The sequence below is a fragment of the Lissotriton vulgaris genome, chromosome 10 (assembly GCF_964263255.1).
Source record: "Lissotriton vulgaris chromosome 10, aLisVul1.2, whole genome shotgun sequence".
Taxonomy (NCBI): domain Eukaryota; kingdom Metazoa; phylum Chordata; class Amphibia; order Caudata; family Salamandridae; genus Lissotriton; species Lissotriton vulgaris.
Genome location: NC_141698.1, coordinates 542,808,142 through 542,831,775, shown reverse-complemented (window position 1 = coordinate 542,831,775; position 23,634 = coordinate 542,808,142). Strand labels below are relative to the sequence as shown.

The 23,634-nt window shown below is 53.9% G+C and overlaps 1 protein-coding gene across 1 annotated transcript in view; it reads left to right on the top strand.

Annotated features, from left to right (window-relative positions):
- CREBBP (CREB binding lysine acetyltransferase) overlaps positions 1 to 23,634 on the top strand; it is a 1,189,106-nt gene that overhangs the window by 968,216 nt on the left and 197,256 nt on the right. The window contains exons 20-21 of the mRNA XM_086939791.1: positions 15,299 to 15,464; positions 22,288 to 22,455. Of these exons, the coding sequence (XP_086795917.1) occupies positions 15,299 to 15,464; positions 22,288 to 22,455 (334 nt within the window). The remainder of the gene's footprint in view (positions 1 to 15,298; positions 15,465 to 22,287; positions 22,456 to 23,634) is intronic.

Here is a 23,634-nt window from a genome sequence, read left to right as displayed (position 1 = left end):
GACCTCTTTTCCACTGTCAAACACAAAATGCCTAAATGCTGCCTCCAGCTATCCACACCCACAGTCCATAGACAATGCCCTGTCAAGGAATTGGTCAAGGATATTTGCTTATCCTTTTCTGCCTCTCCCACTTCTTCTGGTCATGGTCCATAGGCTTCTGCAAACATCCCTGTTGTAAGTTCCTTCCCTAAGATGAGGTGACAAGGGACTTACAGGTTATAGGAATCAAAGCACCATGAAACCTGTGGCTAGGGATGAGAGCCTTTTCCAAGCCTCTTTCGTTTAATTGTTGTGGAATAACAGTCAGCCATTCCTGATTGCATCCAATAACAAAGGGAAAAGGAAAATAAAACGAAGTCCCTGGAATTCATTCTCTGCTTAGGGAAAGGGACAACATAAGAGTTTCTAAGGTTCCAATTCCTCTTTAATGAGCCTTCTCGTAAGGTCCCCTTCAGGCTGTTTGTCTTTCAGGACTCGGCTCGGATATACTCCAGTCCTCCAATAAATGGGGAAATTACACAAAGGAAATGAGAACAAAACAGGGGTCAGTCTTGTGTTTTACTTATCAGAGGTACTACCCGTCACCTGTGGCAGAAAAGGGGGTGAGGAACTTAAACCATTGACCAAGCCCCAGTAAAGCTGTGTTTCCCTTCACCCCTTTCCCCGTCAGTCTATTTAAATATTGTAGAAAAGGCACTTGCCTGGAGGCACGGTCCTCCGGGACCGCAGCCAGGGTTACCACTGTGTCCTGGGCTTCTCCGGGAAGTCCAGATACTTCAGTGTGCTCCGCTGGGGAGGCCCCGGTTTCTCTCCTCGTCTCTCCTTTATCTGGACTACTTTGCATTTCTTTTAACGTTTCCTCTCCCTCATTGGTCTGTCTCGCTCCTTGCCCGTCTTCTCCGAGTTCAACCCCTTCGCTGTTCTTTGCCTTCCTTTTCTCCTCGACCGGCGTCTCTGCGTGTGACGTCACCGATTGTTTCAGTGTGTTTTATCCACTGACTTCTTCAGTTCGCTGTCGAATGCTGGGGGCCATCTTGGAGTTCCCGTCTATCGAGCACCCAATATTACAATCCCTCATTCTCATTCATGTGGCACCCACTTGGGCCAGACAGCCTGGTTCACCACTCTCATCAAGCCCTTCCTGGTGTTTCATGAGAAGCTACCCAACCGGCCAGGCGGTCTCATGCAGAGCCAGGACACACTCCGACACCAGAACCCCAAGCAGCTAAACCCAAGCAGGTAAATCTAGCTCCTTAGATCTTAAAATCTGAAAGAAACAGGTTAGTGTTAGATTCCTTACCTTAGAATATCCCCATGCGTCAGGCTGGAGCCGGAAAGTTTTCATCAGCAGTACCCTTGCGCATCCGTAGGCGTCGTCTGCGGCTCCGCGTCAGTCGTCAGCGTCGTGATCGGCAGGATGACGTCGTCGGAGTACTTAGACGCCGCCCTTGCGCGTTGACGTCCATTCTTTTGTTTTCGGCGCCAGCTAGCTCCGATCCGGGAAGAGCAGTACTCTTAGTCATTTTTTGACTAACTTTTTGATCTATTTTGGATCTCTTTTTCGAGTCGACTTTGACTCCTGGTGCCGTAGGGATACCTGGCTACAAGCCGTGTGACGCCTGTCACCGCCTGATGTTGGTGACCGACCCCCACCATTGGTGTGTCTACTGCCTCGGGACTGACAACGACGACAAGTCGTGCCCCGACTGCCGGGCCTTGATTTCGAAAGCTAGGCGGGAGCGGTCCCACAAGCTACTCAAGATCCGGCAGTCGTGCCGCTCGAGGTCCCTGTCGAAGAGGAGGTCGAGGGACTGGTCGCAGAGCCACAGTCGTCACTCGTCGAGTCATCGCCAGCACTCGTCAGGCTCAAAGTCCTCAGATAAGTCGAGGCACTCCAAGAAGAAGAGGCGACATTGCTCTTCTGACTCCGCTCACGTGACGTGGCTGAGGGTTCAAGCGTCGCCTTCAGGCCCATACCCTCCGGTCCCTGGCCTGCGAGCGACGCCGGAGGAGATTCGTGATTTCCTCACTGACATGAGGACTCACTTCCCTCAGTTGAGGCCTGTCGGTGCGCCTTCGGGCCCAGCAGACCCAACTTGGGGCCTAGGCGGGCGGGTGGCTCCGGCACCGTCGGGTCCGGCGCTGTCGGGTGCTTCGGCCCCGGCGCCGTCATCGACTTCGGTCCAGGCACTGCTGGCCCCCGTGGGATCAGTGCCTGGATCCCGGTCGACGCCAGTTGGCCATACGACCCCTCCGTTGGCGCCGACCCCAATGGTGTCGCTCCCGGCGCTGTCCGAGGACGACGTCGGCCCCAGTTTCAACCTCGGTCCGGGTCCGGCGTCGGAACGGCGCCACTCGGGCCCGTCTCCGGCGTCAATGGGTGATGCCTTCACCTACGACTCAGCTCCGTCATTCCAGCCTGTTTACCAGGACACGGATGAAGGGGAGGACTGGGAGGGGTCTGAGGTTCTTCTGGCACAGCAGTACCAGTTGAGCCAAGACGGGGCAGACTAGCTAGGGGAGACCAGACACTGGATTCATCTCTCCTCCCTCCGTGGCTACGGAGGAGGGTGCCACTTATGGTGTGGTGTTGCGCAAGGCAACCAAGGCCTTGGCTCCTGAGCTCCCTGCTACGGCCGTGAGGACTAACCACCTCACTGAGGTGCTATAGCCGCCAATAAGCTCCTCGGAGACTACTGCCATTCAGTGAGGCCTTCACAGACGTTCTGTTGGGCACATGGTCCAAGCCCTCCACAGTGCCCCCTGTGGATCGGAACGTGGCCTGATGCCACCGGCTACCTCCGGGCGACCATAGCTTTCTGTCCATGCACCCCACCCCGAGAGCCTGGTGATCCAGGCTTCTACGTCCCAGACAGCATTCCCGACCGCTCCCCCGGATCGGGAATCCAAAAGGTTTGATCAGTTTGGGAAGAAACTGTTCTCCTCATTGAGTTTGGGGTTGCGGTCTATCAACACTGCTTGCCTTTTGGGCTTTAATACCCACTCTTTGTGGGACACGGTTGCGGACGTGCTGCCCCAGTGCCCGGAGGAGGCCCCGGCCTGGCTCGCCCAAGCTTTTGCGGAGGGGTGGTATGCGGCACGTTATTCCATCAGGTGTGGACTGGATACCACGGACTCGCTGGAAAGGGCGATTTCCACGACTGTGGCTGTTCGCCGCCATGCCTGGCTGAGGTCTGCCAATTTGTCGGGCGATGTTGAGGCCACGCTCATGGACATGGCCTTCGATGACAGTCGCCTCTTTGGCGACAAAGCAGACAGTGCGCTTGAGCGGTTCAAGGACTCCAGGGCAACAGCCAAGTCCTTGAGCCTGTCAGGCCAGAGCCAGCAAACCTCTGCTTTTCTCCCCTTTCGTGGCCAAGGAAGCCCCTTTTGTGGCCCACACGTCCTGCCAGCCACAGGCCGCAGAACCAGCCTCAACGCGTCCGCGGACGTTGTAACCGCTGTGGCGGTGCCGGGGGACAACTGCAGGGTCAGTCCACATCCGCTCCCACAGCATCTGCCTCAAAGCCTTCCTAGTCCGACCTTTCAGGCCCATTCGACGCCAGTGGGGGGCAGGGTCCGCCATCACCTCCTCCACTTGCGCTCCATCACGTCGGACAGGTGGGTGCTGCAAATCGTCCGAAGGGGCTACTCCCTCCCCTTCGAGGCTACCCCTCCAGCCATGCCACTGCAATGCCACCGCATGTCGGGGGATCACTTGCAACTTCTGCAGGAGGAATTTATGGCCCTCTTGGCCACGGGGGCCATTGAGCGCGTTCCTGGCCAGAAGTAGAACGTGCTTCCTATTCCTACTACTTTCTGGTACCCAAGAAGGGCAAAGGAGGCCTACGTCCTATCTTGGACCTCCGGCGCGTCAACGGCTTCCTCTGAAAGTAGAATTTCAAGATGCTGACCTTAGCTCAGGTACTAGCTGCCCTGGACCCTGGAGACTGGATGGTAGTGTTGGACTTGCAGGACGCATATTTCCACATTCCCGTCCTACCGGCCCACCAGCGCTACCTGCGGTTCACGGTAGGCCACGAGCACTTTCAGTTTACCGTGCTCCCCTTCCTCCTTACCAGCGCCCCTTGGGTGTCCACGAAAGTGATGGCGGGGGTCGCAGCTCATCTGCGCAGATCACAGGTTCCAGTCTACCCCAATCTCGACGACTGGTTGTTGAAGGCGGGCTCGCCCCAAACTGTCTTTTTCCACCTCCAGACTACGGCCGACCTCCTGCACTCGCTGGGGTTCTCCATCAATGTGCCTAAGTCGCACCTCTGCCCCTCTCACAAGCTCCTTTTCATCGGAGTGGTTCTGGACTCGGCGCAGTTTCGGGTTTATCCTTCCGAACAGCGGGTTCGGGATATTCAGGCTCTGATTCCAATCTTTCAGCCTTTATCCCGAATTTCGATCAGGTTGACACTGCGGCTCTTGGGGCTGATGGCCTCCTGCATCCTTCTGGTGCATCATGCCAGGTGGCGGATGCGGGCTCTGCAGTAGGACCTGAAGTTTCAGTGGGCACAGCATCGGGGCAACCTGTCCAACCACTTCCGCATCTCGGAGGGCACTGCGAGTCAGTTGCAGTGGTGGTTCACGAACCGTGATTGGGTCAATGGCAGATCCCTCTCCCTACCCCAACTGGAGCACGTAGTAGTGACGGATGCGTCCCTCCTGGAATGGGGGGGCCACTTGGGAGAGGCAGAGATAATAGGCCTCTGCTCTCCGGCGGAGACCTTGCTCCATATTAACCTTCTGGAGCTGCGGGCGATCCGACTTGCACTGAAGGCATTCCTTCCCTTTGTCCGGGGAAGTGTTGTGCAGGTGTTCACGGACAACACCACCGCCATGTGGTACTGCAACAGGGCGGGGTGGGGTCGTGGACCCTTTGTCAGGAGGCTCTGCGCCTCTGGACACAGCTGGAACATCAGGGTGTCACCCTGGTGGTTCAACACCTGGTAGGTTCCCTGAACGTCAGGGTGGACGAACTCATCCGCTGGTGCATGATGGATCACGAATGGCTTCTGAACTCGGACGTGGCGCAAGGTCTCTTTCTGCAGTGGGGAGAGCCTTGGTTAGATCTATTCGCCACCGAAAAGAACGTGCAATGTCATCAGTTCTGCGCGTTGGAATTTCCAAGGCGGCACTCGCTCGGAGACGCTTTTCGTCGCGAGTGGAGCTGCGGTCTGTTGTACTCCTTTCCACCTATACCACTTCTGCCCATAGTGCTGAAGAGGATCAGGTGAGACCGGGCCCAAGTCATCCTTGTGGCTCCGGACTGGGCACGAAGATACTGGTATCCCGAGCTACTCAGCATGTCAGTCGATCCTTTCGATTTGTGTGCCTTTTCAGGAGGACCTTCTGTGACAGCAGCAGGAACGGTCTTCCACCCGAACCTGTCCAGTCTCCACCTACATGCGTGGAGATTGAGCAGCGACAGTTGAGGCCATTTGCCTTGCCTCCTGAAGTCTGTGATGTTATTCTGGCAGTCAGGCGTCCCTCCACAAAATCGGTATACGCCTCCAGGTGGAACAAATTTGTGGCATGGTGCACAGCCAAGGCTGTAAATCCACTCTCTGCCCCCATTTCAGAGGTTCTCCTCTTCCTTCTTTCTCTGGCCCAGCAGGACTCTGCTATGGGCACTATCAAAGGCTACCTCTCAGCCATTTCAGCCTTCTTAAGGCTTCCTGATCAGCCTTCTCTTTTAAAGTCCCTTGTTGTAAATAAATTCTTAAAAGGCATCACACACATGTTTCCTCCTGTTCACTTTGTGATGCCTCAGTGGGACTTGAACCTTGTACTGACTTATCTGATGTGCGCTCCCTTTGAGCCACTTCATAACTGTCCTCTTAGTCTTCTGACTCTTAAGACTGCATTCCTGGTTGCCATCGCATCTGCCAGGAGAGTGAATGAGCTCCAGGCTCTATATTCTAATCCTCCTTTACTCTCTCTCCATCCGGACAAAGTTGTTCCGAGGACTCGTCCTTCTTTCCTGCCCAAGGTGGTCACAGCCTTTCATATCGGGCAGTCCGTCACCTTGCCCACCTTCTTTCCACCTCCGCGTCCCTAGAAAGAGGAAGAGAGGCTCCTCTGTCTGGACCCAAAACGTGCGCTCTCCTATCTAGACACCACACGTCAGTTCCGGGTGGATTGACCAGTTCTTTGTTGGTTACGTGGGCGCTAAGAAGGGACGGGGGAGTGCACAAGCGGACCATCTCTCGGTGGGTCGTGTTGTGCATCAAGGTCTGTTATTCCTTGGCGAAAAGGGAACCTCCTGAGGGGCTGTGCGCCCTTCCACTCGGGCCACGGCGGCTGCTACTGTTATGCTCCTCTTGCACCTCAGGATCGATGTGGTGCTATAAGGGTTCCGCTTACAGATCGTTCCGAACTCAATATGAATTACACTAAGTTCAGGTCGGATCAGGCAGGGGGCAAAGGACGGGAACGGACAGCAGGGACAAAGGATCTGTAAAACACAAGCAGACAGATTAGCACACACCTCTCATCCCCCAATAGCTTCTCTCAATAGATCTCACTAAAAGAAGGGTACCTTATATGCAGATCCTCTGCCAAATTAAACAGCAACTAAACCAAGATCACTTCAGTGATTCAAACCATACCCTGCACAGCATACACCCTGATTACTTCATCAGTGTCTGCAAAGTTTTTCCCTTCCTTGTCCATTCTTGTAAATACAAGTTCAGAGTATTTGAATATCCATAGTCACTAAACAGTGTACTTATTTATCCACGGTGTAACAACCGCGTTTTATAGAAACAAAATGTTAGCGCTCTTCCTCAGTGGGAATCAACACGCATTCCCGAATCCAGAAGACCTTGTCACCCTAATCCAAAAGCGCTCCTCCTCTCCGGGGGATCAACATGCTTCAACTAAGGCCAGGTTTGTTATAAGTGCAAACATTAACTTCCAGTAGCAATCCCGGACCCTCCGTTGACCTCACGAAGCTGTCCAATTCAATTCCGCTATCAGAGCGGTGCTATGACAAGTCTCGAGAGAACGAGCAACCGCTCTTCTCTCCCTACCTGCTGCCGTTCCTTTTTTCCAACAAGCTGTCCCTGGAAATAGAGCGGATCCTTGCTCTCCAGAAATCCGTTTAAAACGAACGGTCGGCTTCTCCAAGTCGGCGTCTTCCTTGCAGCACGCCGAGAACACTGCGACACAAAATTACGCGCACGCATGCATGTGCACGTTTCTCCTATATAATCTCCTCCTATGCCCCAAGCTTTATTGGACTTGTAGTCCCTTGTTCTTCCTGCAGATATTACAGGCTAGGTAGGCGCATCAGCTAGATCCCGACAGCTACTGCCCTGGGTCGGGGAGTCCCCTTGCAGGACATCTGTCAGGTAGCTTTGTCGGCCTCGCTGCACACGTTTGCTAGGCACTACTGCCTGGACAGCCAAGTCCGGAGAGATGGCTTTTTCGGCCGTTCCGTTCTCCAGGACTTCCTGGTGTGATCTTGGTTCACAGACCCACCACTGGGGTTGGTATTGCTGGGGTATCTATTCTAATTTAAGGAATCTTAACACTAACCTGTTTCTTTCTGATGCACAAGTTACTTACCTTCGGTAACAATATATCTGTAAGAAATAGTAGTTAGTGTTAGATTCATTACCAACCCACCCATCCTCCCTGTTCTGCGAACCGATATCTAGGGTCAAGGTATCTCCCTTTGAGGGCCCTAGTATGGCACCAATGTCGGTTTCTATCATAGCTCTGCGTTCCTGGCGTGGAAAGCTATGTACAGAACTGAGGTCAGTGCGTGAGGGCGGCGTCTAAGTACTCCGACGTCATCCCGGCGATCACGACGACGGACGCGGAGCCGCAGACAACTCCTACCGAAGCGCAAGGGTACTGCTGAAGTAAACTTTCCGGATCCAGCCTGACGCCTGGGGATATCCTAAGGTAAGGATTCTAACACTAACAACTGTTCTTACAGATGTATCTTTATCAAAGGTAAGTAACTTGTGCATTATGCTACTTCAACTTACCTCGGTCCTGCATGATTATCCTCAAGGAAGCACAACAAGAGCCTGCTGTACAGCTAAATGGAAACATTTTGTGCACTACTACACTCCCAGGTACATCAACCAGATAAGGCAGAAATCCACGATATTGTTTATCTGCTTCACTTGCAAAACGACAGGCTTTACTTATACCTCTATTAGTCTTCATGGGGCTGTCACTGCTGCCTAACTTCAGAACAGAGAGCACATTTACCTGTTTAGAATTCCAGTGATGAAGAACGTCATTGAGGGACTGAAAAGAGTAATTCCACCCAGGGTGCCACCTATCCCCATTGGAATACCATCATAGTTCTTAACAGACGTATGGGTCTTCATTTTCCGACCATGTCACTAATGCCTTTTGCAGTTTCTTTCCTGGAAGGTAGCCTTGCTAGTGGCCATAACCTCCCTAAGGTGGGTCAGTGTACTTAAGTACCTGACCCTTGAAGAACCATTCTTCTAAGTTCATGCAAATTGGATTGTGTTTAGGACAAAACTCAAATTTCTCTACGAGATGATCTCGTCTATCCACTTCAGTAAACTCCCAGTGTTCTTCCCACATCCAGTCAGTGGCCGAGAGCTCTTCACACACTAGATGTCAAAAGGGTCTTCATGTATTACATTGACCAAACAAAATCTTTCTGTAAGACGCCACATTGTTTGGACAGATGTTTTCAGACTTGTTAGGTTAAAGCCAAACGGTCTTTGCTTATCCTCCCCAGATCCCAATCTACTTTCAAAAGTGAACCTCTATGGCTTTCTTAGGGATCATTACTATAGCTTACATTTTGCAAAGCAGCTGCCTGGTCCACTCCACATAGTTGTGCCAAGCACTACTGTGTGCATTACTTAGCACACCAATAAGCTAGTGTTGGACAAACTGTGCTCTGAACACTCTTTCAGTTCTGTGCAACGTCCTCTGGCAAGCCACTGCTTATGGGAGAACTGCTTCATAGTCTAAGTGCAGCATGTGTGTGTGTATGGCTACACATGCCACAATTGGAAAATGTTACTTACCCTATAAGCATCTATCTGAAAGAGACACGTTAGTGATAGATTCCTTAACTCAGAATATGCCCAGGCGTCAGACTGGATCCGGAAATCTTTGCGTAGCAGTACCCTTGCGCGTCGGTAGGCGTAGTCTGCGGCTCCGCGTCCGTTGTGGGCACCGTGATGACGTCGTCGGAGTACTTAGACGCCGCCTCCGCATGCTGACGTCAGTTCTTCTTTTTTCCGCGCCAGCAAGCGCAGATCTGGAAAAAGCAGTAACCCTTAGTCTTTTTTGACTAACTTTTTGGATAATTTCTGATCATTTCTCGAAGTCTTTCGACTCCGATCGGTGCCATAGGGATGCTTGGGTTCAAGCACTGTGAGGATTGCGACCGCACGATGTCGGTCACGGATCCTCACCACCTGTGCCTAACTTGTCTAGGCGTCGACCACAATGACAAGGCCTGCTCCGACTGCCGGGCCCTCTCTTCGAAAGCCAGGCGGGAGCGGTCCCGCAGGCGACTCGAACTCCGGCAGTCGGCCCCGCGCCGCGAGAGGTCCCGGTCCCATGGGAGGTCGAGGGACAGGTCGCGGGGTCGGAGCCACCACAGCTCCGAGAGTCGGCACAACTCCTCCGGGTCGAAGTCGTTGTCAGGTAAGAAACACAAGAAGTCGAAGAGGCGTCATCTTTCTTCTGACTCCCCCCGACGCTCGCGCGACGCGGCCCGGGGGTTCGGGTGACACCACCCACGCGGCTCCATCGGAGTCGCGCGCGTCGCGTCCAGCCCCACACCCTCCGGTCCCTGGGCGAGACGCGACGCCGGAGGAGATAGAGTGCTTCCTCATGGCCATGAGGTCCCTCTCTCCTCCGACGGGTTCGGGGCCCGTCTGGGGCTTCGGCCCCGATGCCACTGGCGCCTTCGGGCCCGGCGCCGCAGGGCCCCACAGTCCCGACACCGCCGGTGCCTTCGGGCCCGGCGCCGCAGGGCCCAGCCGTCCCGACGCCGCAGGCGCCTTCGGGCCCGGCGCCGCGGGACCCCACTGGAGCCGCTTCGGGATCTGGGTCGTCGCCGGTGGACCTTACGACCCCCCCGGCGTCAGTCCGCAGGTGTCACCTCGGGCGGCGCCGTCCCAGATGCCTCCCTCGCTCCGGTTCCGACGTCAGAGAGGTGCCGCTGGGCGCCGTACCCGACGTCGCCTGGGGACTTTTACTTAAATGAACCGGCCCCATTGGTTGACAACCCTGAATTTCAGGAGATGGGTGATGACGAGTATTGGGAGGGGTCTGAGGACCCTCTTACCCGAGAGTGTCAGCCTAGTTGACTGGACAGGGGACCTTGGGGATGCCAGTGGTCTGGACACCTCTTCAGACACTGGCTTTGTCTCGCCTCCTACCGTGGCTTCGGAGGAGGTGGCAACATACGGAGTGGTGTTGATGAGGGCTGCCAAGGCCTTGAGCCTTGAGCTCCCCGTCGCGGCCGTGAGGACTAACCTCCTCACTGAGGTCCTTAAACCGCAGTCATGCCCCTCGGAGCCTCTGCTGCCGTTTAATGAGGCCTTGACCGACGTTCTTTTGGGCACTTGGTCCAGGCCCGCTACGGGTTCGCCCGTAGATAGGAACGTGGCCAGACGCCACCGCCCGGCCCCGGGCGACCCAGTTTTCCCGTCCACCCACCCCACCCCCGAGAGCCTGGTCATCCAGGCATCCACTTCCCAGACCGCATTCCCCATCGGCTCCGCCGGACAGGGAATCCAAGAAGTACGAGATGTACGGTAAAAAGGTCTTCTCCTCCCTTAGTCTGGGACTGCGGTCTTCCAACACCGCTTGCCTCTTGGGCCGCTACACCCACTCTCTGTGGGATACGGTTGCGGAAGTGCTGCCAGAGTGTCCGTTGGAGGTACGGGCCAAACTCGGCCAAGCCCTGGTGGAGGGCCGGGATGCAGCCAAATATTCTATCCGGTGTGGGCTGGATACCACTGACTCACTAGGTAGAGCGATGGCAACGACAGTGGCGATTAGACGCCACGCCTGGTTGAGGTCCGCCAACTTTTCAGCTGATGTCCAAAACACATTGATGGACATGCCGTTTGATGGCCGTCGCCTTTTTGGCGACAAGGCAGACCATGCGCTTTAGCGCTTTAAGGACTCCAGGGCTACGGCCAAGTCCTTGGGCCTCTCGGCCCCGCGCCTGCAAACGGGTGCCTTTCGCTCCTTTCGTGGCCAAGGAAGGGGCGCCCCCACTCGTGCTGCCAGCCACACGCTGCAGACTAACACCCAGCGCGGTGGCGGCCGTGGAAATCGCTGTGGAGGCGGTCGGGGACAATGGCGAGGCCAGTCCACACCCTTCCCCGCAGCATCCGCCTCTAAACCCTCCTAGTCCGTGCTACTCGGCCCATGTGACGCCAGTGGGGGGCAGGGTTCGCCATCACCACTCTCCCTGGCGCACTGTCACTTCGGACAGGTTGGTGCTGCAGATCGTCCGGAGGGGCTACTCCCTCCCCTTCGAGACGACCCCTCAAGCCATGCCACCGCAACACCACCGCGTATCGGGGGATCATTTGCTGCTTCTTCAGGAGGAGGTTTCGGCACTCTTGGCCAAGGGGGCCATCGAGCGCGTTCCTGGGCCAGAAGTAGGACGTGGTTGCTACTCCCACTACTTTCTGGTACCCAAGAAGGGCAATGGGGGCCTACGCCCTATCCGGAACCTACGGAACGTCAATGGCTTCCTCCGGAAGGAGAAGTTCAAGATGCTGAATCTGGCTCAGGTCTTAGCTGCCCTGGACTCAGGAGACTGGATGGTAGCGTTGGACTTGCAGGACGCTTATTTCCACATCCCCGTCCTGCCGGCCCACCGGCGTTACCTACGGTTCACGGTAGGCCACGAGCACTTTCAGTTTACCGTGCTCCCCTTTGGCCTTACCAGCGCCCCACAGGTGTGCACGAAAGTGATGGCGGTGGTCGCAGCTCATCTGCGCAGGTTAGGGGTTTCAGTCTTCCCATACCTCGACGACTGGTTGTTGAAGGCGGGCTCGCCCCAGACAGTCGTCAGCCACCTCCAGACGACGGCAGACCTCTTGCATCAGCTGGGGTTCTCCATCAATGTGCCAAAGTCACACCTGTGCCCCTCTCAGAAGCTCCTTTTCATCGGAGCGGTTCTCTACTCGGCCCAGTTTCAGGTTTACCCACCCGAACAGCGGGTTCGGGATATACAGGCTCTCATTCCACTCTTTCAGCCTTTATCCCGAGTCTCAGTCAGGTTGACGCTGCGGCTTCTGGGGCAGATGGCTTCATGCATCCTTCTGGTGCATCACGCCCATTGGCGGATGCGGGCTCTGCAGTGGGACCTGAAGTTTCAGTGGGCCCAGCATCAGGGCAACCTGTCCGACCATGTCCTGATCTCAGGCACTGCGAGACAGCTGCAGTGGTGGCTCACGGACCGCGATTGGGTCAGCGGCAGATCCCTCTCCCTTCCCCAACCGGAGCACGTAGTTGTGATGGACGCGTCCCTCCTGGGCTGGGGAGGCCACATGGGAGAGGTGGAGATCAGAGGCCTCTGGTCTCCAGCGGAGTCCCGGCTCCATATCAACATTTTGGAGCTGCGGGCGATTCGTCTAGCACTGAAGGCATTCCTCCCCTCTGTCCGAGGGAGTGTAGTGCAGTTGTTCTTGGACAACACCACCGCCATGTGGTACTGCAGTAAACAGGGCGGGTGGGGTCGTAGACCCTATGCCAGGAGGCTCTGCGCCTCTGGCAATGGCTGGAACATCAGCGCGTGACCCTGGTGGTTCAACACCTGGCAGGTTCTCTGAACGCCAGGGCGGACGAACTCAGCCGCCGGTGCATGATGGATCACGAATGGCGTCTGAACTCGGACGTGGCGCAAGGTCTCTTTCTGCAGTGGGGAGAGGCGTGGTTAGATCTATTCGCCACTGAAGAGAATGCGTGATGTCATCAGTTCTGTGCGTTGGAATTTCCAAGGCGGCACTCGCTCGGAGACGTTTTTCGTCGCGAGTGGAGTTGCGGTCTGTTGTACGCCTTTCCGCCTATACCACTTCTGCCCAGAGTGCTGAAGAAGATAAGGTGCGACCGGGCACAAGTCATCCTTGTGGCTCCGGGCTGGGCACGAAGGTACTGGTATCCCGAGCTACTCAGTATGTCAGTCGATCCCCCGGTTCGTCTGCCTCTTCAGGAGGACCTCTGTCGCAGCAGCAGGGGACGGTCCTCCACCCGAACCTGTCCAGTCTCCATCTCCATGCTTGGAGATTGAGTGGCAACAGTTGAGGCCATTTGACTTGCCTCCTGAAGTCTGTAACATCATTCTGGCAGCCAGGCGTCCCTCCACATAGTCGGTATACGCCTGCAGGTGGAACAGATTTGTGGCATGGTGCACAGCAAAGGCTGTGGATCCTCTCTCTGCCCCTCTTTCTGAGGTTCTTCTCTTTTTTCTTTCTCTTACCCAGCAGGGCTCTGCTCTGGGCACCATCAAGGGCTACCTTTCTGCTCTTTCAGCCTTTTTGAGGCTGCCTGATCAACCTTCTTTGTTCAAGTCCCCTATTGTTAACCGATTCTTGAAAGGCATCACGCACACGTTCCCTCCTGTGCCCTTTGTGATGCCTCAGTGGGACTTGAACTTGGTTCTAACTATTCTGATGTGCGCTCCCTTTGAGCCACTTCACAACTATCCTCTTCGCCTTCTTACTTTGAAGACTGCCTTCCTGGTAGCCATCACCTCTGCCAGGAGAGTGAGTGAGCTCCAGGCTCTATCCTGTAAACCTCCTTTCCTTTCGGTCCATCCGGACAAGGTTGTGTTGCGGACAAGGCCCTCTTTCCTGCCCAAGGTAGTCACAGCCTTCCACATTGGGCAGTCCATCACCTTGCCCACCTCTTTCCGCCTCCGCATCACTCGAGAGAGGAAGAGAGGCTCCACCGTCTGGACCCAAAACGTGCGCTCCCGTTTTATCTGGATCGCACACGCCAGTTCCGGGTGGGTGACCAACTCTTTGTTGGTTATGTGGGCGCTAAGAAGGGGAAAGCGGTGCACAAGCGGACCATCTTGCGGTGGATCATCTTGTGTATTCAGGCGTGTTACTCCTTGGCTAAGAAGGAACCCCCTGTTGGATTGAGGGCTCATTCCACTCGGGCCACAGCGACTACAACTGCCTTGGGCCGAGGAGTGCCCTTGCAGGACATTTGCAAGGCAGCTACGTGGGCCTCGCTGCACATGTTTGCAAGACACTATTGCCTGGACAGCCAAGTCCGGAGGGATGGCTTCTTTGGCCGTTCCGTCCTCCTGGACTTTCTGGTGTGATTATTGGTTCGCAGACCCACCACCGGGGATGGTATTGCTGGGGTATCTATTCTAAGGTAAGGAATCTATCACTAACTAATGTCTCTTACAGGTTTATCGTTACACAAGTAGTAACTTGTGCGTTTGTGGCATGTAGTGCTTTAGAAACACATGCCCACCCTCCTCTCTGGCAGCCTTTTGTCCTTACAGAGGCCTTTTTTTCTTCGCTCTGTATGATCATCTTCTATAGCGCTACGCTCCATTCCTAGCCTCACCCTCCATATGATGAAACAATCTAACAATGCAACATATCCCCATGTACATTACCAGTAATAGGTGAAGCCACTTAACCTGGTGACTTGAAGACTTCTGCAAAGAAAAAGAAGTTGCACACGTCCGAGATCGACAATAGATTGCAGGAGTATGAACAGCATGTGAATCTACAGCACTATATGCCACAAACAGATACTTACAGGGTGAATAACATTATCCTTATTTTTAAACTTCAAACACACACTTCATGCTTTGGAAAAGTAAATTGCTTAGTTGTACAGCATAGAGGTATGCATTTGAAGTTTGATACATAGCACTGCGATCTTTGCTAATATTACAGTGATCTTTACATGTGGTTTATAAAAGTCCTTGTGCCCTCAACCTCGGGTCCCTCTTAGCTCTTTTACTGTATTCATGTCTTGACTTCTTGCATCTTTCTCCTTTACCGTATACAGTGTATCAGATATCCATTTGTGTGTTGGGTTTGTGCTTCAATGAAAACCAATGGCATCCATAAAGTACGTTTTATTAAGTAATATCAGAATATGTCTGCTTAGTTCCCTTGTGGTGAAGGGGAAAAAACGGTGCTGTTTTTATTAGCACAAATTAGATCATATTCCTAAAATCACCGTATCACAATAAATTACTGTTTGATAAGTACATCTATATATCTAGTCAATATAACTTGTGATCCATTTGTTAATATGAATAACGTGTGCACCACAGGTATGTTATGGGCCATATTTGGGCCTGCCCCCCAAGTGAAGGAGACGACTACATCTTCCATTGCCACCCTGCTGATCAGAAAATTCCTAAGCCTAAACGTCTTCAGGAGTGGTACAAAAAGATGTTGGACAAGGCTTTTGCAGAACGGATAATACATGATTATAAGGTGAGCTGCAGACTCATAGCATAAGTCACAGTCGTGATATGGCTTATTTACCAGTTCATCAGCATTAGTCTGTTCTTTCAAGTGAGCATTATCCTTCTACATGGGAAGCAAAGTTCTGTTGGTAAAATTCATTGTTTTTGCCTTCTGTGGTTTGTGGTCTTCTAGAATACTTTATCATTTACTTGAAATTTTGTGAGTTCTGTATAGCAAGGCACTTCATGTTCTGCTCTCTGCACCAAGGTGTAATACCAATGTCCTTTTTCTAGCGTCCTCAGACACTTACAAGCTTGAGCATATTTCTTTGGTCGTAGCTACTATCTTATGGTAAAGCCTTATCTGAAAGAAACACGTTGGTGTTAGATTCCTTACCTTAGAATATCCCCAGGCGTCAGTCTGGATCCGGAAACTTTTGCGTAGCAGTACCCCTGCGCGTCGGTAGGCGTCGTCTGCAGGCGTCCCCTGCGGCTCCGCGTCCGTCGTCGGCGTCGTGCGCCGTGATGACGTCGCTGGAGTATATAGACGCCGCCTCCGCGCGCTGACGTCAGTTCTTCTTTTTTCCGCGCCAGCAAGCGCAGATCCGAAGAGCAGTACTCCGGTCTTTTGACCAACTTTGTTCAACTCTATTAGTCTTTTTGTGCCTGGTAGGATGCCCGGTTTCAAGAATTGTGACGGGTGTGACCGCACGATGTCGGTCACGGACCATCACTGACTCGGTCTCCGGTGCCTGGGCCCCGACCACGACGTGGACGCCTGCGTCGACTGCCGGGCCCTCACTAACAAGGCTAGACGGGAGCGGTCCCGCAAGCTGCTTGAGCTCCGGGTGTCGGCCCCGCGTCAGGAGAGGTCTCGGTCCGGCCGGAGGTCCAGGGAGCGTTCGAGAGAGCGGTCGCGGAGCCGCGCCGAGCGCTCCGGAAGTCGTCACCATTCGTCGGGCTCATCAGGTAAGAAACACAAGAAGTCGGGGCGTCGTCATCGTACCCCCGACTCCCCCCGACGCTCGCGTCGCGACGCGGCCAGGGGTTCGGGTGACCCCAACTCCGCGGCTCCGCGTGAGTCGCCGGCGCGGCCTGCCCCATACCCTCCGGTCCCTGGGCACGGTGCGACGCCTGAGGAGATTGAGGCGTTCCTCATGGCCATGAGGGCGCTCAGTTCTCCGACGGGGCCTACGGCGCCTTCGGGCCCAGTGCTGCCGTCCGGAGGCCCTGGCGGGGCGGGTGTCCCTGGCTCGACGCCATCGGGTGCTCCGGGCCCGGTGCCGCAGACGGCTCCGACCCCGGCGCCGCAAGGGCCTTCGGGGTCGCCGCCGGCTGGCCTGCCGGCTGGTCCGGCGCCGATTCCATCGGGGTTGCCCCCGACGCCGCCCCCGCGCGGCGCCGGTTCTCCTGTGCCGGCTTCGGCCGGCGCCGGGGGTCCGGCGCCGGCTCCAGGCGGCGCCGTCCCCATACCCTCTCCGGACGCGGAGTCGGACCGGCGTCGATCGACGCCGGGTTCGACGCCGATGGGGCCTGTGAACCCCGAGGAGCCGGTCTACATCGTTGACTCAGAGTATGGAGAAGATGAAGAATACGGGGAAGGTTGGGAGGGGTCTGAGGACCCTCTGTCACGTGAGTGCCAGTATGACCCGGACTGGACAGGTGATTTGGGGGATGCCAGTGGTCTGGACGATTCTCCTAACCCTGGTTTTATCTCTCCTCCTTCTGTGGAGTCAGTGGAGGGAGCTGCATATTCAGTGGTGCTGATGAGGGCTGCCAAGGCCTTACACCTTGAGCTCCCCGTCGCGGCCGTGAGGCCTAACATCCTCACTGAGGTCTTCAAACCGCAGTCATGCCCACAGGAGCCTCTGCTGCCGTTTAACGAAGCCTTGTCAGACGTTCTGTTGGGCACGTGGTCCAGGCCCGCTTCAGGTTCGCCTGTTGATCGGAACGTGGCCAGACGCCACCGTCCTTGTCCGGACGACCCCAAATTCCTGTCCGCCCATCCCACTCCCGAGAGTCTGGTGATCCAGGTCTCTACCTCCCAGTCCGCATTCCCGTCGGCCCCGCCCGATCGGGAATCCAAGAGGTATGACCAATATGGCAAGAAGGTCTTCTCGTCCCTGAGTCTGGGACTGCGGTCTTGCAACACCGCATGCCTCTTGGGCCGCTACACCCACTCTGTGTGGGACACGGTCGCGGAAGTGCTGCCAGAATGCCCCATGGAGGTGCGGGCGAAGCTCGGCAAGGCTGTGGCTGAGGGCCGAGACGCAGCTAAATATTCAATACGGTGTGGTCTTGATACGACCGACTCGCTGGGCAGAGCTATGTCAACGACGGTGGCGATTCGTCGCCACGCCTGGCTGAGATCCGCCAACTTTTCGGCCGATGTCCAAAATGCCTTGATGGACATGCCGTTCGATGGCTGTCGCCTCTTTGGTGACAAGGCCGACCACGCGCTGGAACGCTTCAAGGACTCCAGGGTCACGGCCAAGTCCTTGGGTCTTTCGACCCAGCGCCAGCAAACGGGTTCGTTTCGCTCCTTTCGTGGCCAAGGAAGGGGCGTCCCCACACGTGCTGCCAGCCACGCACCGCAACAATCCTTCCAACGCGGTGGCGGCCGTGGAAACCGCCGTGGCGGCGGTCGGGGTCAACGGCGGGGTCAGGCCACACCTCCCTCCGCAGCATCTGCCTCCAAATCCTCCTAGTCCGTGCTTTCGGCCCCATGTGACGCCAGTGGGTGGCAGGGTTCGCCATCACCACGCTCACTGGCGCACAATCACGTCGGACAGGTGGGTGCTGCAACTCGTCCGAAGGGGCTACTCCCTCCCCTTCGAGACCACTCCTCCAGCCATGCCACCGCAGAACCACCGTGTGTCGGGGGACCACTTGACACTTCTGCAGGAGGAAGCTACGGCCCTCTTGGCCAAGGGGGCCATCGAGCGCGTTCCTGGGCCAGAAGTAGGGCGTGGTTTCTATTCCCACTACTTTCTGGTACCCAAGAAGGACAAGGGGGGGCCTACGTCCTATCTTGGATCTAAGGAACATCAACGGCTTCCTCCGGAAGGAGAAGTTCAAGATGTTGACGTTAGCTCAGGTCTTGGCTGCTCTAGACCAACAAGACTGGATGGTAGCGTTGGACTTGCAGGATGCCTATTTTCACATCCCCGTCCTGCCGGCCCACCGGCCCACCGGCGTTACCTGCGGTTCACGGTAGGCCAGGAGCACTTTCAGTTTATCGTGCTTCCCTTCGGCCTTACCAGCGCCCCACGGGTGTTCACAAAAGTGATGGCGGTGGTCGCAGCCCATCTGCGCAGGTTGGGGGTTTCAGTCTTCCCCTACCTAGACGACTGGTTGTTGAAGGCGGGCTCGCCCCAGACAGTCGTCCACCACCTTCAGATGACGGCAGACCTCTTGCACGACCTGGGGTTCTCCATCAATGAGCCGAAATTACACCTGTGTCCCTCTCAAAAGCTCCTTTTCATCGGAGCGGTTCTGGACTCGGCGCAGTTTCGGGTTTATCCTCCGGAACGGCGGGTCCGGGATATACAGGCTTTGATTCCCATCTTTCAGCCGCTATCCCGGTTTTCGGTCAGGTTGACGCTGCGGCTGCTGGGACTGATGGCTTCCTGCATCCTTCTGGTGCATCACGCCCGGTGGCGGATGCGGGCTCTGCAGTGGGACCTGAAGTTTCAGTGGGCCCAGCATCAGGGCAACTTGTCCGACCACGTCTTGATCTCGGAGGGCACTGCGAGACAACTGCAGTGGTGGCTTACGGACCGCGATTGGGGTCAGAGGCAGATCCCTCTCCCTTCCCCAACCGGAGCACGTTGCCGTGACGGACGCGTCCCTCCAGGGCTGGGGTGGCCACTTGGGAGAGGCAGAGATCAGAGGCATCTGGTCTCCGGCGGAGTCCCGGCTCCATATCAACCTGTTGGAGCTGCGGGCGATTCGTCTAGCACTGAAGGCATTCCTCCCCTTTGTCAACGGGAGTGTAGTGCAGGTGTTCACCGACAACACCACCGCCATGTGGTACTGCAACAAACAGGGCGGAGTGGGGTCGTGGACCCTTTGCCAGGAGGCTCTGCGCCTCTGGCAGTGGCTGGAAGGTCAGGGCGTGACCTTGACGGTTTAACACCTGGCAGGCTCTCTGAACGCCAGGGCGGACGAACTCAGCCGTCGGTGCTAGATGGATCACGAATGGCGTCTGAACTCGGACGTGGCGCAAGGCATCTTTCTGCAATGGGGAGAGCCTTGGTTAGATCTATTCGCCACAGAAGAGAACGCGCAATGTCATCAGTTCTGCGCGTTGGAGTTTCCAAGACGGCACTCGCACGGCGACGCCTTTCGGCGCGGGTGGAGTTGCGGTCTGTTATACGCCTTTCTGCCTATACCACTTCTGCCCAGAGTGCTGAAGAAGATGAGGCGCGACCGGGCCCAAGTTATCCTTGTGGCTCCGGACTGGGCTCGAAGGTACTAGTATCCCGAGCTACTCAGCATGTCAGTCGGTCCCCCGATCCGCCTGCCCCTTCAGGAGGACCTTCTGTCGCAGCAGCAGGGGACGGTCCTCCACCCGAACCTGTCCAGTCTCCACCTCCATGCTTGGAGATTGAGCGGCGGCAGTTGAGGCCATTTGACTTGCCTCCTGAAGTTTGTGATGTAATTCTGGCAGCCAGGTGTCCCTCCACAAAGTCGGTATACGCCTGTCGGTGGAACAGATTTGTGGCATGGTGCACAGCAAAGGCTGTGGATCCTCTTTCTGCCCCTCTTTCAGAGGTTCTTCTGTTTCTTCTTTCTCTTGCCCAGCAGGGCTCTGCTATGGGCACTATCAAGGGCTACCTTTCTGCCCTTTCAGCCTTTCTAAGGCTTCCTGATCAGCCTTCTTTGTTCAAGTCCCCGATTGTAACGAGGTTCTTGAAGGGCATCACACACATGTATCCACCTGTTCCGTTTGTGATGCCTCAGTGGGACTTGAACCTGGTTCTTACCTTTCTGATGTGTGCTCCCTTTGAGCCCCTTCATTCTTGCCCTCTTCGTCTCCTGACTTTAAAGACGGCTTTCCTGGTTGCCATCACCTCTGCCAGGAGAGTGAGTGAGCTCCAGGCTCTTTCTGTCCAACCTCCTTTCCTGTCCATTCATCCTGACAAGGTGGTTCTGAGGACTAGACCTTCTTTCCTGCCCAAAGTAGTTTCTGCTTTTCACATCGGGCAGTCCATCACCCTCCCTTCCTTCTTCCCGCCTCCGCATCCTTCAAAGGATGAAGAGCGGCTCCATCGTCTGGACCCAAAACGTGCGCTTTCATTTTATATGGATCGCACACGCCAGTTCCGGGTGGATGACCAACTGTTTGTTGGCTACGTGGGTGCGAAGAAGGGACGGGCGGTGTGTAAACTAACCATCTCTCGGTGGGTCGTTCTGTGCATCAAAGCGTGCTACTCTTTGGCTCGGAAGGAGCCTCCTGTTGGGCTGCGGGCCCATTCCACTCGGGCCACGGCGGCTACTACTGCCCTGGGCCGGGGAGTCCCTTTGCAGGACATTTGCCAGGCGGCTACGTGGGCCTCGCTGCACACATTTGCGAGGCACTACTGCCTGGACAGTCAAGTCCGGAGGGATGGCTTCTTTGGCCGTTCTGTCCTCCAGGACTTTCTGGTGTAGGAATGTATTGGTTCGCAGACCCACCACCGGGGTTGGTATTGCTAGGGTATCTATTCTAAGGTAAGGAATCTAACACTAACGTGTTACTTTCAGATGAACAAGTTACTTACCTTCGGTAACGATATATCTGTAAGAAACATTAGTTAGTGTTAGATTCCTTACCGAACCCACCCATCCTCCCCGTTCTGCGAACTGATACCTATGGTTAAGGACATCCCTTTCAGGGCCCTAGTTGCAAATGGCACCAGTGTTGGTTCTCTCATGGCTCTGCGTTTTCTGGCAGGGAAAAGCTGTGTACAAAGAACTGACGTCAGCGCGCGGAGGCGGCGTCTATATACTCCAGCGAAATCATCACGGCGCACGACGCCGACGACGGACGCGGAGCCGCAGGGGACGCCTGCAGACGACGCCTACCGACGCGCAGGGGTACTGCTACGCAAAAGTTTCCGGATCCAGACTGACGCCTGGGGATATTCTAAGGTAAGGAATCTAACACTAACTAATGTTTCTTACAGATATATCGTTACCGAAGGTAAGTAACTTGTTCGTATAGCCTACTAAATAACTACGGTTGAATTTCCTAGAGCTAACCCTTTGTAACTTGATATATAGCAAGATGGGTTGGGCACTAGTCCCTTCTGTGTAAGCTATTGAATAAAAAAAAAAATTGTCAGTTTTGGTACTTGTGATGAGTACTTTCAAATTCACATTTACAATATACATATGCCTAGACTTTAAAAGTATGCTCTTTCCAGAGCAGGAACATTTTTGAATTTACTAGCATGGGCAGGAGCCAGCTAGTATTTTAGAACAATCTATTTATATAAAAATGTTTACAGCAAGAATTCCTTTTCTTAAGGAGGGTACTGTTACACTGTGATGTTACCCTGTCTGGGAATCTTTTTGTAGATCTGTGTTGTGATCCACCTTGTTTAAAAGTTTAAAGGATGCAGCTGCTGAGTTTGGTGGATGCCATCTTTAAGTTTTTGGGTAGATGCATTGTAAGGAATTCCGGAAATATATTCCTTTCCAGTTATTGTTACACTAAGTGAGTAATATTTTCATGTGATTAACTTGTGACTTAAAAGCTGGAAGGCTCTTTCTTTAGAATTGTTTGGATGACACCATATCTGTAAAATTATGTTATTGCATCCAGAGTATTTCAGTCTCAGGTAGTTTCTTTTCAATCTATGCAGGACATCTTCAAGCAGGCCACAGAAGATCGGATCACAAGTGCCAATGAGCTGCCTTATTTTGAAGGTGACTTCTGGCCAAATGTCCTGGAAGAAAGCATCAAGGAGCTTGAGCAAGAAGAAGAGGAGCGGAAAAAGGAGGAGAGCACAACAACTTGTGAACCAACAGAGGTGAGGAGGCACTGTGACAGGCATACAGGGCAGTTGCCTAGGTAATCACTGTATAAACATAAAGGGATTCCAAAGCAATTTCAGTGGTTAGCATTATTTAGGATGCATGGTCTGAGACTCACTATGGATTGAGATTGAATTACATTTTAAATTTCGTATGTTGTCAGATAGCAGAAACTGACTTCCAGTTTTGATGAGCTGAACATCATTAGTATACTCATAAGTGTTTGTTGAGATAAGAATGTATTCACATAGTAGGAAGGAATGGAATAGTTCTAGAGCTTAGGATTCTCACTGGAAGCTACCACAAATTTCGATTTCTGTGATATTACTTGTCAGAGGTTTAGGTCCCTTTCTTTTGGGGTTAGCAGAGGAAGGGCTTGTACAGTTCAGGCTTGTACATAATGCCTTCAGAAGATATCAATACATAGATGTTCTGCTGTGCTGTTTGTATGCTTCTGACTCACAAACTTATATTTTAGACATTGCAGCTTTAGATCATATCCACTAGTCTTTTGTAGTCTTTGTCAGATTAAATGTTGCACAAAGGGGTTTAGAGGTATATGTTGGGTGTGCAAGTATGTTTAAATTGTGGTCAGTGGTGATTCATTTAGTCATGAATGCTGCAGACCTTTGCGAAGAAAAGTAGTACAGAGCCAATGCATAATGTATGATTTGACTAGATGTTTGACCATCATTTCTTCAAGAAAACAAATAGCATGATGCCTTGAGGAGGTAAGGACAAAATTCATTGAGGGGTTTAGATTGTACCACTAGTTAAGATGACAGTGTAAAATGTAGCAGCTCATCCACATGAGTGTTAAAATCTTTAGCATATTCCCTCTGTATCTCTTTTGTGGTTTCTTTTTCAAACGGTTGTACTGCTTCCCATCTCCAAACACCATAAAAACCAGATTTGAAACTTTGCTATCACTACATAGCCCTAGAAAACTAAATTAAATACTGTAACTTTAGATTAAGGTTCAGGTCTGTCCTGGTTGCTTTTCTGCCATTCTATACTGGTATCTGATCTCACAGAACAGGTTCAAATCATTAGCTGACAAAGGCAAGTGGTCCTGTAACACAAAAGATGTCTAACCCCATCGCCTGCAAAATGAATGTATATTTTCTTTTACAGAATCAACTTAGTTGGGGATCAATGCCTTTGCTGTTATTTTT